This window comes from Quercus suber, unplaced genomic scaffold (assembly GCF_002906115.3).
Source record: "Quercus suber isolate HL8 unplaced genomic scaffold, Cork oak 2.0 scaffold_908, whole genome shotgun sequence".
Lineage (NCBI taxonomy): Eukaryota > Viridiplantae > Streptophyta > Magnoliopsida > Fagales > Fagaceae > Quercus > Quercus suber.
The window spans coordinates 18,348-30,462 of record NW_027070332.1 but is presented as its reverse complement, the minus strand read 5'-3'; the positions used below and the strand labels follow the sequence as shown (position 1 = coordinate 30,462).

Below are 12,115 nucleotides of genomic sequence, written 5' to 3'. Positions count from 1 at the left end.
TAAAACAAAAGAGTTTGGGATTAAATCCTAATATAGCTTTCAAATATAGTCAGTTTCTAGGATTACTCTTTCTCATAACCTCAAGAACTTGCTGCATAATAAATGGACCTTGATCTTTATAATGAGCCTTAAAAGTTGCAAAGAAATGAAATCTACAAAAAATTGACTTGCACTTAGGTCAGCAAATGAACAAAGCTAATTCATCTTCATGACTCATGAGAAGCATAGATATAAGAAATTGCATAACTAAAGCAGTGTAAGAATATATAATCAAAATCCAGATATAAATGGTTTACTACAGCAAAAAACAAAACATGCTTGTTTAAACTTTAAACCAACTACATAGCATTTATTCTAAAATAAAATCTGCCATAGCATCCCAAACAAAGTATCCATTTTCACAAAATGTTCATAGATACTAAAACTCAGTCATATATCTAAATTTGAACCATAGGAAAAAAAGAAAAAAAAAACCATCAACGCAACCTTCTTGCTTCCCTTTCTGACTCAAGAAGAGTGAGGATATCACCTTCTCTAACGGGTCCCTTGACATTCCTCATAATTTGGCGGTTTGCATCATCCATAAACCTCACTCTCACCTGAGTAACCTGCCCTCTTGATCCTGTCCTACCAACAACTTTCGTCACAATCGCATGCTTCACGTCAGTGTTCATTTTGCACAGCTGTTGATCAAAGAAGTAAACAAGAAAATTGTTACAAAAGAATTATCATTAGTCACCATCATGGTATCGTTCATTTTTATTTAATATAATTGGTAAAGTCTTTTATTCTCCAATAAGATATTTGAAATGGAATCCAAATAACACAAAAGAGAAATCCATTAATATCTTAATCAAACAATAAAGTGCAATCATTATACTACTACACTCATCAAAGGTTCAAGTGCTATTGTATTTAAAAAAATAAAAACAAAAACTTTATACAGCCATTTGAAATTGATACAAAAACTAATTTCATTATTCTATTGTTTTTTGGTTACTAAAGCATGTACACCTCAAAACTCTTACTGGGTTTTCAAAATCCGAGAATTATTAGGTTGGGATTCACTAAATTAATTAGCTCTTATGTCAGTCTGATTCTTTCCCCAAATTCAAAAAACCAACTTTTTATTTATTTATTTAATAGAGTAATTTTGGCGAGTTGATGGGGGAAAAAATTCAATCAAATAAAGTAGGAATTCACAAAACATGGCAAAGAGTTGGCAGGAAGTAATTGCAATTTTCAGAAAAATCAAAGGCTAAATCCGTCCTAATGAAAAAGAGGAGGTGTGCGGGATACCAGTTTAACTACATAACAAAAAAATAAAAAAAAATAAAAAAGATTGAGAAAATAATTAAATACATTTAAAAATTAAAATTACAAAACGAAATATTAAATAAAAAAGAAATAATTTAATTTCTAAGTTGATGCAAAATTGGGTTGAAATGAAATTCAACAGCACGGTTGAGATGCTGGTGCCAATGTCTAGTGGAAAGAAAGAGAGAAAAATATTCATTTAAAAATTTTATATTGTGTTTGGATTTGAAATTTAAATCATTAATCTAAAATTTTTGGTGTAAATTTAACAGTATATATGATTTGAATTTAAGAGATTTTGCTTTAAAAAAAAATTTAAAAAAAAAAAAAAAAAAAAAACCTCGAGATCCCAATCCAAACAACCTATGTTCTAATATTTCAATTTGTTATTTGCCTCACAATCAATTAAAAGCAATCATAAAAGTTCAATAACAATTAATGTATAGCAACCTAAAACAAAGAAGATTAGAGAAAAAAAAGAAGTACCTGAATGCCAAGAGATCACTCACGCTGGTTAAATAAAAATGCTCCTTGTTTAAGAGAAATTAAAAACGCAAATAATCAAAAAGTAGAGGAGAAACCTAGCATGGTATTTATACGTATAGACAGGTTAGTGTTAGGTCAAATTTTTAATGAGAATAGAATGACTAACTTAGCCTTAGATAGGCCTATTAGACTGTGATTTACCGTATAATATTTGGGCCAAGGAAAACCAGGCCTAGGAGTTTGTTATTGTAGGGGGGAATTTGTTATCCCCGCGTGTGTGTGTTGAAAAAAAAAAAAAAAAGGTGGGAATTTGTTATCGTACGTGTTGTGGGTTCATTTGATCACGATCCAATACATCTTCAGGTCAAGATTAGTTCTCATTTTTAGCGTCTCCTTATGTTTTATAAAGTTTATATGTTAGAATATATTGTCATTTTAAATTTGAAGATGTAGATCAGGTTTCTAGCTATAAGGGTTTGTACTCTGTAGGCATCTCTTTTTCTTTTTCTTTTTCTTTTTTTGATGAGAAAATACATTATAAACTAGCAACTGAAAAAGAGCAACAACAGAGAAAAACAAAACAGCAGCAGGGAGAACAAACACGGCAGCTACGAACACCCTTCTTTCAAGATGATATGCTCCACAAAGCTTGGACACACACCTTTCCAAACTTGCGTAACACCTAAGTCTCTAGCTGCTCTATTGCCACTCCTATTCAAATGCTGAAACGAGCACCAAGAAAAAGAAGAAGAGATGTCTTTTATGTTCTGCACAATGTGACCCAACTCACCTCCCAACACATCTTCATTAATAGCTTTGATAATTGAGAGGGCATCAGATTCGAGAATAACATGAGAGATCCCTAACTCTAAAGCAAGTAGCACACCATCTTGTAGCGCCAAAGCTTCTGTGATCTCGGTAGAGTATGATGATGGCAATAGTTTGCTCAAAGCTGCAATAAGGCAACCCCGACAGTCCCGAATAGCCACACCAATACAGGAAGGGCTGCCATCTAGAGCAGCGCCATCAGTATTAATTTTGAAAAAACCCGGGGGAGGGGCTTGCCAAGCTGTTAGAGTAGGGGCTGAAGAGAGGGCAAGGAGAGAGCAAGCATCTTTATACTCATGTAAAATTCTGTTTGCCATATCCCAGACTTGACTTGGAGAAGAACCCGAATCCTCATGAATAGCTTGGTTGCGGTTCCACCAAATGGACCAAGCCACAGCAAAGAATAGTTCCAAATCATGAGGGGAACCTTTTACAATAAACTCCAAGGCAACATCCACTAAGTCCCTAGGCGGGGAAATTACATTAACTGGGCAATTGTGCCACTTTGCCCAAGTCAGCCGGGCGTGATCACATAAAAGAAGAGCATGGGCAGTGGACTCCAAGGCCTTATCACAAATAGGACAAAAGCTTGAACAGTGAATACCTCTATGGTTTAAGTTGAACATGGTTGGAAGGCCATTTACACAAGACCTCCAAGCAAAGATTTTGAGCTTTTGAGGGATTTTCTGATGCCAAATCCGTTTCCAAAGGCAAGTTCTAGAATCAAGAGAAGAGCATTCTCCCTCTTCATTTGAGTCCACTAGGCTTGAGGCAATGTGATATGCACTTTTGACTGTAAACACCCCTGTTTTCTTGCCAATCCAGATGAGGCAATCTTCAGGGAGATTATAATTGAGAGGGATATTTAAAATTGGGCTTGCTTCAAAAGGAAGGAAGATGAACCTGACTACTTCTGCTTTCCACCATCTAGTGTCATTATTAATAAGGGAGGAAACCATTGGGTAGTCAGCAAAATCTGATTGGGGAGAGATCACCTTGAAAGAAGATGGCGTTGGCAACCATTTATCATCCCAAATATATATTCTTCAATCATTACCAACCCTCCATCTTGTTCCCTTTTTTATTACTCCAAGGCTATTATGAATGTTCCGCCAAACATACGAGGGGTTGCCACCTTTTTTAGAGTTTAGAAAATCATCATAAGGAAAGTACTTAGCTTTAAAAACCTTAGCCATCAAAGATTTTAGGTTGGAAAGGATCCTCCAACCTTGCTTGGCCAACTTAGCAAGGTTGAAAGCTTGGATGTTTCTGAAACCCATCCCTCCGTGAAACTTTGATTTACACATCTTCTTCCAACTGACCCAAGCAATTTTGTTCTCATCGTCTCTTTGCTCCCACCAAAAGTTCCTCATCATATTTTCTAAATCTTTGCACAAAGTTTTAGGGAGTTGGAAGCAGCTCATTGTATACATGGGCACTGCTTGGGCAACCACCTTGATAAGAATCTCCCTCCCACCAATTGAGAGAAGCTTCCCCTTCCAACCAGCAAGTTTTTTTGCCCCCCGATCCTTTAGTTCTGCAAACACTTGAGCCTTGGATCTTCCAATGAAAGAGGGCAGCCCCAGGTATTTGTTATGCCTGGAATCATTCATTGGACCAAGGATATTCAGAATGCTACCCTTTCTCTCATTAGGAGTGTTTGGGCTGAAAAAAATAGAAGACTTGTCGGTGTTAATTTTTTGCCCCGAAGCCACTTCATAACTATTAAGAATGTCGACAAGCTTCTGACACTCTTGTTCATTTGCTTTGCAAAAAAAGAGATTGTTGTCTACAAAAAAAGAGATGAGTGATTTTTGGGTATCCCTTACCAATGAACATTCCACTAATCTGATTATCATGGACAGCTTTATGAATAAGCACTGAAAAGCCTTTGGCACAAAGAAGAAAAAGATAAGGAGAGAGAGGGTCCCCTTGCCTAATGCCTCTAGAGGGAATGACGTTTCCACATGCCTCACCATTAATGATCATTGAATAAGACACGGAAGAGATGCATAGCATTATAAGGTCCACCCATTTTTTAGCAAAACCCATTTTCTCCATAACTTCTTTGATAAATTTCCATTCTACTCTATCAAAAGCCTTACTCATATCTAATTTGATTGACATGTAATTATCCTTCCCATCAACTTTGTGATTCAAATAATGCATGAATTCAAAGGCCACTAAGACATTATCCAAAATAAGACAATCCGGAATGAATGCACTTTGATTTTCAGTGATAATACTTGGGAGGATTGGTTTGAGTCTATTAGCAAGGACTTTTGATACAAGCTTATATGTTGTGTTACAGAGGCTGATTGGGCAAAATTTTGCCATTTTTGAGGGCTGGTTGGTCTTTGGGATGAGAACAATTTTAGTTTTATTTATTTCAGCTATGGGTATAGTTGAGTTCAAAACATTTAAAACCATATTTGTGATGCTTTGCCCTACAATATCCCAATATTTATGAAAAAAGATTGCAAACATACCATCGGGCCCTGGCGCTTTGGTTGGGTGAAGCTGCTGAAGCACGTTAATGACTTCATCTCTTGTAAAGACCTTAGTAAGCTCAACATTCATGTCTTTAGTGACACATCTAGGCAGTGCATCAACAACCTCACTAATTCCACTTGGAGAGGAGGTGGAATAAATCTTTTCAAAATACGATACTACAACTGCAACAGTGCTTTCCTTGCTCTCACACCAAATGCCATCATCAGTCCAAATCCCCAAAATTGAGTTCTTTTTCCTTCTTTTAGAAGCACGGGCATGAAAAAACTTAGTGTTTCGATCCCCTTCCCTATACCAATGAACCTTGCTGCGCTGTCTCCAAATGGTTTCTTCACTGTCTAAGAGATCATTAATTTCCCTTCTAAGCTAGTTAATTACAGCCCCCCCAGTGCCACTATCTTCCATGGTGAGAAAATTGAGAGCCTTTTTTTTTCTCATGAATTTTCTTTTGAATATTGCCAACCACATTCTGATTCCAATTAGTTAAAGCAACTTCACATTTTTGGAGATTGGATGCAACCCCCTCAGGAGTAGCAGCAAAGGTGCCAAAGTTCCAAGCTTCTTGAATAACTTCTCTGCAATCATCCCTCTTGACCCACAAAGTAGCAAAGTTGCATACACGTGCTTCTATATGCATACGCAAACTAAAGAGATGCGTATGCAATCACATTTTTTTCCAAAATGTAAAACCTAGTTTCCTTTTGTTTATACATTTAGTGTATATTTTTGGTGATATCAACTAGAGTTGTGATCCTTTCAGGTTTTTTGAAGAAGATTTACTTGCTTTGTTCCATTCATAATTGAGAATCAGAGATTTTAAGACGTTGATCAAGATAAAATGGGGTGTAGGCTTATAATATCCATTGTCCAAGCTAAAATCAAAATACTAATTATTTTCCGTGCTAGTAAACATCAAAATATTTTAAAGATAATTTTCAAAAATTATAACCATACACACACAAGAATAAGTCTTTTTTTTTTTTCCAAAATTTTTTTCCTGTATTTGATGTTGGGACCGAGCTAATTTATTGAATAAAAAGTTCTAGAATCACGCATTTTCTCATACCATAATTTACCACTACTATTATATGTGGTTGATTGTGAGTGGTGAAGAGGGATGTGATTAGATTGCGATTCTAAAATAACTCTTATTGAATTGAGTAAGTTGTGAAACAATCAACAAAGTGCCAAAAAGGTTGGGTTTTTGGCTGCTTTTGAGACCTGCCCATTTTTACTTTTGATTATAATTATTGATTTATATTTGTAGACACATAGATATCATTGGAATCAGACCCCTGTGTTTTTTTTTTTTTTTTTGGTGGGTTGGGAATAAATGGATAAAGGAGTTTTCTTTATTATGTTTCTTTAGTGATGAAAAGCTTAATGGGTATTATAAATGCACTTCCAATATAGTGTTTGTGTGTCCTCTCTATGCAAATTGCCCTTCTCAGTTTGACAAATTTTAGAATCTATTTATGTGTGCTGCTGGCGAATTGAGGGTTAGATGTGTCTATCTTTGTGTGCTTGTAGTGGGCATAGTTTTCATAACAAAGGGGGAAAAAGCAAGAATAATTGATAATAGCCTCTAATGCTTCAGCTGGCCTATCATAATGAATAATTGATATAGACACAAAGAAAAACGTTATCACCATGGGATCAAATGTTGGCAAACTTTTCTAACTATATATATATATATATTGGCCCCTCAATTATCAATATGGGATCTTGTTTGATTTTGGTTTCCATAATGACATCATATACAATGTTTATAAAATTACAAGTATCTTTCATTGACATTGTATATCAGTTTTTTAGGACTACTTAGGACTACACAAACAGAATAATTTTTTAACAGGGGATGACAGAATGCAATGATCAAGACTTCCTAATTTATGTGGTTAAGTTAAATGGCAAGATTGCTACCATAGTGTTTTGTTTAAGCTAGCATCTGATGACGGCATGTGTTAGTGTCTCATTTTGCCAAACTCAATGTAGCTCAGCTCAACTCAACTAAGGCTTTGTCCCAATTAAATTGGGGATTTCATGCAGCAAAAGCAAAAATAATAAATTTACTTGTCATTGCCATTTTTTCAGGTAAATATACCCCTCAATACAAATGGCTTGAAGAGGAACTACCAAAGTTAAGCGGACTGAGACCCCTTGGTTGATTGTTCTAATGAATTCCCCATTCCCCTTGGTATAACAGCTTCAACTATCATTTTCTGGAGGGTGAATCCATGAGAGTAATGTATGAGGTGTGGTTTGTGAAGTACAAAGTTGATGCGGTGTTTGTTGGTCATGTCATGCTTGTGAACGATCTGTAAGTCCTTGATATTTCCTATTTATTAGTTTCTGAAATGTAATTTTTTTTATTGTGGTGTTATCTGTGTAACACTTGTAGTTGTCTCTAATCACTTTTTGAACCTATCCTGTATAATTGTTCAGTATCATGCTCTGTACGATGAAAGCTTGCTTATTATGTTGACTCATGATTGAGTTTTTTTATCTTATTTGATGCATTGTTTAATCATCATGATTAATTTGATTCGCTTTTGGTTTATTTTCTTTTTTAATTTAATTATTATTTAATTGTTTTTAATATTTTTATTGGAGCTTGCTATATGAGTTGTATATTACGGCCCTTTTAAAGCTATTTGTTGTTGGTGTTGTATTTCTTGGTAACAGAGAGAAGATGCTGCTCAGCTGCATCAGTTCATATTACATGCCGCTTTGGATATTGTTCAGGACCTTGCATGGACTACTAGTGCCATGTGAGTTCTGTTCCTCATGATATAAATATGTCAATGTGATAACAACTATGCTTTTGCTCTATTATTCTTGTGTTGCACCTATTTTTGTCATCAATGTACCTCCTAACAATCTCCTTCCTTACATTCTTATGCAGGTTTTTGAAAGCAATAGACAGATTTAATGATTTGGTGGTGTCAGTTTATATTACAGCTGGTCATATCCTCTCTACTTGTGGATGCTTTATAGATGGCATAAAATTTGTGTTTCTATCATGAGAGAAAGTTAAATTTAAAATTTTCTTTACATCTAATACTAGCATTATGAATTGGTGAGATGGTCACCATTGTTTGGATCCTGTAAACTTTTATGTCTGAAAGTTAGTTATTTAAAATCTAAACAATGACATGGCCCTAGTGGAATAGTTGTATCACACATATGGGAAGCACATTAGATGGGATGGTAATAGTGCCTAATGTCTTCAAGGCTGTTGTCAGTTGTCACTGTGGTATTCTTTTAGCATGCTTCAAAACAGTGAGAGTTAAATGTCTTTTTATTTATTTTAAAATTTTCTTTACATCTAATACTAGCATTATGAATTGGTGAGATGGTCACCATTGTTTGGATCCTGTAAACTTTTATGTCTGAAAGTTAGTTATTTAAAATCTAAACAATGACATGGCCCTAGTGGAATAGTTGTATCACACATATGGGAAGCACATTAGATGGGATGGTAATAGTGCCTAATGTCTTCAAGGCTGTTGTCAGTTGTCACTGTGGTATTCTTTTAGCATGCTTCAAAACAGTGAGAGTTAAATGTCTTTTTATTTATTCTTGTAGTTCAATGGCGGAGCCAAAAATTTTGAATTGGGGGGCCGAAATATTTTGTCAAGAAAAACTCAAATCACAAATAGACACTTCCCTAAAAAAATCCACATAATATATATGTGTATGAAAATATAAATTTTGATTTTCTTATTCTAAAGTAAGTTATGTACATATACACAAAATTATCAACTTTAATACCCATATATACACACCTAGACACAAAATCTTCTTTATAAGAGAAACTTATAATCTTCTTAAACTCTAATAAGTATACAAACATTGTATAATTGGGTATACAACATACAAATATATAGAAAAAAAAAATGAATATAGTATCTTCCATCAAAATCATGCTCAACAATAATACTTTACGTAATAAACTTCATCAATTATTATTTTTATAGCAAAATTATTTATAATTTCCTTTTTAATACATAAATTGTTTGCAAAACTTCATCTATTTTTGACAAATCAAAATCATAATGTTATAATTGAAGTCTCATATGAGCCTTTTTTTTTTTTTTTTGGATAAAATCTTGAGAATATGAAATTTCAACCAAATTGCATATATTATCAATGTTGAATAATTTGAACGCATTAATAGGTTTTGAAATTGAGCTAAAAATTAGGGGTTCCACATTTCTACTATTTACTCACAAAACTTACTACCTAATTATTTCATTCTATTGCAATTGTATATTAACTCTAAACTCTCTTTTTTTGAGAAAAATTACTAGATTATTTGATCAATACTTTCTTTTGGGGGGGCCAACTCCTTTTTTTTTTTTTTTTTCATATAACCTTTAAATATTTATAAAATATACCTAAATGGTAAAAAAAAATTAAAATTAAAATTTTGGAGGGCCAAGGCGCCCCCGCTCCGCCACTGTTGTAGTTTTCTGTTGGTATCCCAAGTCTCTGTACCAAACGTATGGTTCAGTGGGGGGTTTGTGTGTACCAAGTCTATTAATGTGCCGTATGGGTTAGCTTATGGAAGTATATTCAGAGAGGGTGGATTCAGCCAAAAAAAAAAAAAAAAAAAGGAAAAGAGAGGGTGGACAAAGCTTTCTTGCTTCAATAAATTGAGGTAGCTAATGGTTACTAGAATAAAATTTTGGTTGGATGTTTGGTGTGGCTGCTGTTTCTTTACTGGTTGTGAAGTTAGAAAAGAAAAGAAAAAAAAATCAAATAGATGGGGTTGATCAAAACCATTTGGATTGGATGGGATTAATTTTTTCTTGTTGAATAGTAGATGAGTTTGAAGAAAACATTGATTACATGAAAAATGATAAAATAATCTTAACAAACTAGTTAAGTCATTTTTTTGAAATTTACACTCAAAACAGCTATTTTTAAAACAACTTATTCAAACGCTTAATTTGGTTTTAAAAATAAAAAGTATATTTTCACATTTTTACCAACTGAATATATGTGGTTTTTAAAATAGTGTTTTCAAAACGCACATTTTTAAAATGCTCATTTTTAAAACGCATCTTTTGAAACAACTTATCCAAACAAGCTCTAATAGATTCTAACTAATTTAATTGGTAAAGTTTATTGTTGTCTTAAAGATTTTAATAAATCTAACTTTAGGGTAGAGTTATTATAAGATTTTGAAGGGATCTTTTTTTTTTTTTTGAGAAGGATTTTGAAAGGATCTTGATCCGAGTGTTAAAGCACCTAGGCCAAGGTTGGTCCAAAAATAAAATGGGCCAAGTTTTTAAGGGTCTGCCTACCAAGCAGAAATGGGCTTATTTACGAACTAAACTGATGATGGGCGCTGTTGGGCTAAGTGTGACTATTGACTACTATGGTCTGATTTGGTCCTATTTCGTCTCTTTTGGTCTCATTCTGTCCATTCGGTCTTATTCAGTCCATTCTATCCACATTTGTTCTATTCAGTCTTATTCAGTCCACTTTGGTCTTTTTCGCGCTACTCAGGTCTTTTCGGTCTGTCTGTTCACTTTAGTCCTATTCAACCAATTTAGTCCTATTCAGTCCATTTTTTCCACTTTGGTCTTATTCGGTCCAATTTAGTCATTCAAACCTCTTCGGTCCTATTCGGGTTTTTTGGTCCATTAGTTTTTATTTAGTCTATTTTGGTCCAATCCAGTCCATTTGTATCCAATTTGGTCCATTTTAGTTCTATTCGGTCCATTTTTATGCACTTACATAATGGGAAAAAGATAAATTCAGGTTGAAAGCACATATTCTAAATCCAAATTTATTAAAAAAATACAAATATCAAACTCGTAATATCTAAAATCTTAAGTATCATATTATTGTTTCTATAGTCTTATTGAGCCACATTATCGTAGCATATAACTATCCAGTGCAACGGTACATTACAGTGACCAGTAATAAACATAAATGAAAAGAACTTTAGGGTGGAGTTATTATAAGATTTCAAAAGGATCTTGATATGAGTTTTTAAGCAACTAGTCCAAGGTCGGTCCAAAAATGAAATGGGCCAAGTTTTTAAGGGTCCACCTTCCAAGAGGAATGGGCCTCTTTACGAACCAAAATGATGGAGGGCTCTGTTGGGCTAACACTATGGTAAGGTTTATTATGTGCGTATTTGGATACCAATGAAAAATTAAAATTACTTTATTATTTAGCTTATTTTTGCTACTATTCATGGACCCCATTGTACTTTTTGGTACTATTTATGAGCTCTATTGTACCATCTCAACTAACTTTACTTTTATTTATAGTACTTTCAGTATTAAGTTCTCAGTTTCAGCAAAATAAGAGGTATCCAAACAGATCCTATATTCCCACACAAAACAAATATGTGATTACGCAAATTATCTTTGATTTTTCATTAATTAAACTATTAACTATCTACTAGTACTTTGTCAACCTTGAATGAATACGAATCAATGAGAAATTAATAGTTTAATTAATAATAGGAAAAGTTTAGCACCACATAATTTTTCACAACTTCTTGCTATATGTGATTGGTAAATAAGAAATTGTAGGTCCAAGTGTAAGTAATAGTTAACCACTTATAATCTACCGCGTCAGAATTGTGGTAAGAAAGTTGTGGCATAATTTGTGGTCCTAAAATGACTCTAATAATATTAGCCAATTAAAACATTTTTTTTCATTACATAGATCACCTTCTAGAACAATAGCCATGCCTGTTTGCAAGGACAGAAGAGGAGACTTCCGAAATTCAATGATCAACATTGACAAGAAACCATACATGTTATTTGTTTATGATAGATGGACTCCATGTTATTGATTTATAACTAAATATGAAAAATTATTAAAAAAAAAAAAAAAAAAAAAAAAGAAGTGAGTGACAAAGTTTTGTTTTTATATTAGTTTAGGTGTTACCTAAGGTCTTGGACTAAAAATAAGGTGTTAACTAAGGGGATTACCCTCTAGAACA

General features: G+C 33.7%; 2 protein-coding genes across 2 annotated transcripts; both read right to left on the bottom strand.

Moving 5' to 3' along the window:
• Positions 1 to 297: 297 nt before the first annotated feature.
• LOC112006295 (small ribosomal subunit protein eS28) lies at positions 298 to 1,904 on the bottom strand. The gene is made up of 2 exons (XM_024038577.2): positions 1,804 to 1,904; positions 298 to 683 (listed from the first exon to the last, which is right to left on the bottom strand). Exon 2 carries the CDS (start codon positions 672 to 674, stop codon positions 477 to 479), a length of 198 nt encoding a protein of 65 aa, XP_023894345.1. The 5' UTR covers positions 675 to 683; positions 1,804 to 1,904; the 3' UTR covers positions 298 to 476.
• Positions 1,905 to 2,411: 507 nt separating this feature from the next.
• Positions 2,412 to 3,590, bottom strand: LOC112007404 (uncharacterized). Its single transcript, XM_024039746.1, has one exon. The coding sequence runs from the start codon at positions 3,588 to 3,590 to the stop codon at positions 2,412 to 2,414; it is 1,179 nt and encodes a 392-aa protein (XP_023895514.1).
• Positions 3,591 to 12,115: the final 8,525 nt, after the last annotated feature.

Bases quoted from the DNA above. Each gene is read 5' to 3' on its own strand.
- LOC112007404 (XM_024039746.1), bottom strand. From the start codon at position 3,590: ATGGTTTCCTCCCTTATTAATAATGACACTAGATGGTGGAAAGCAGAA.
- LOC112006295 (XM_024038577.2), bottom strand. From the start codon at position 674: ATGAACACTGACGTGAAGCATGCGATTGTGACGAAAGTTGTTGGTAGG.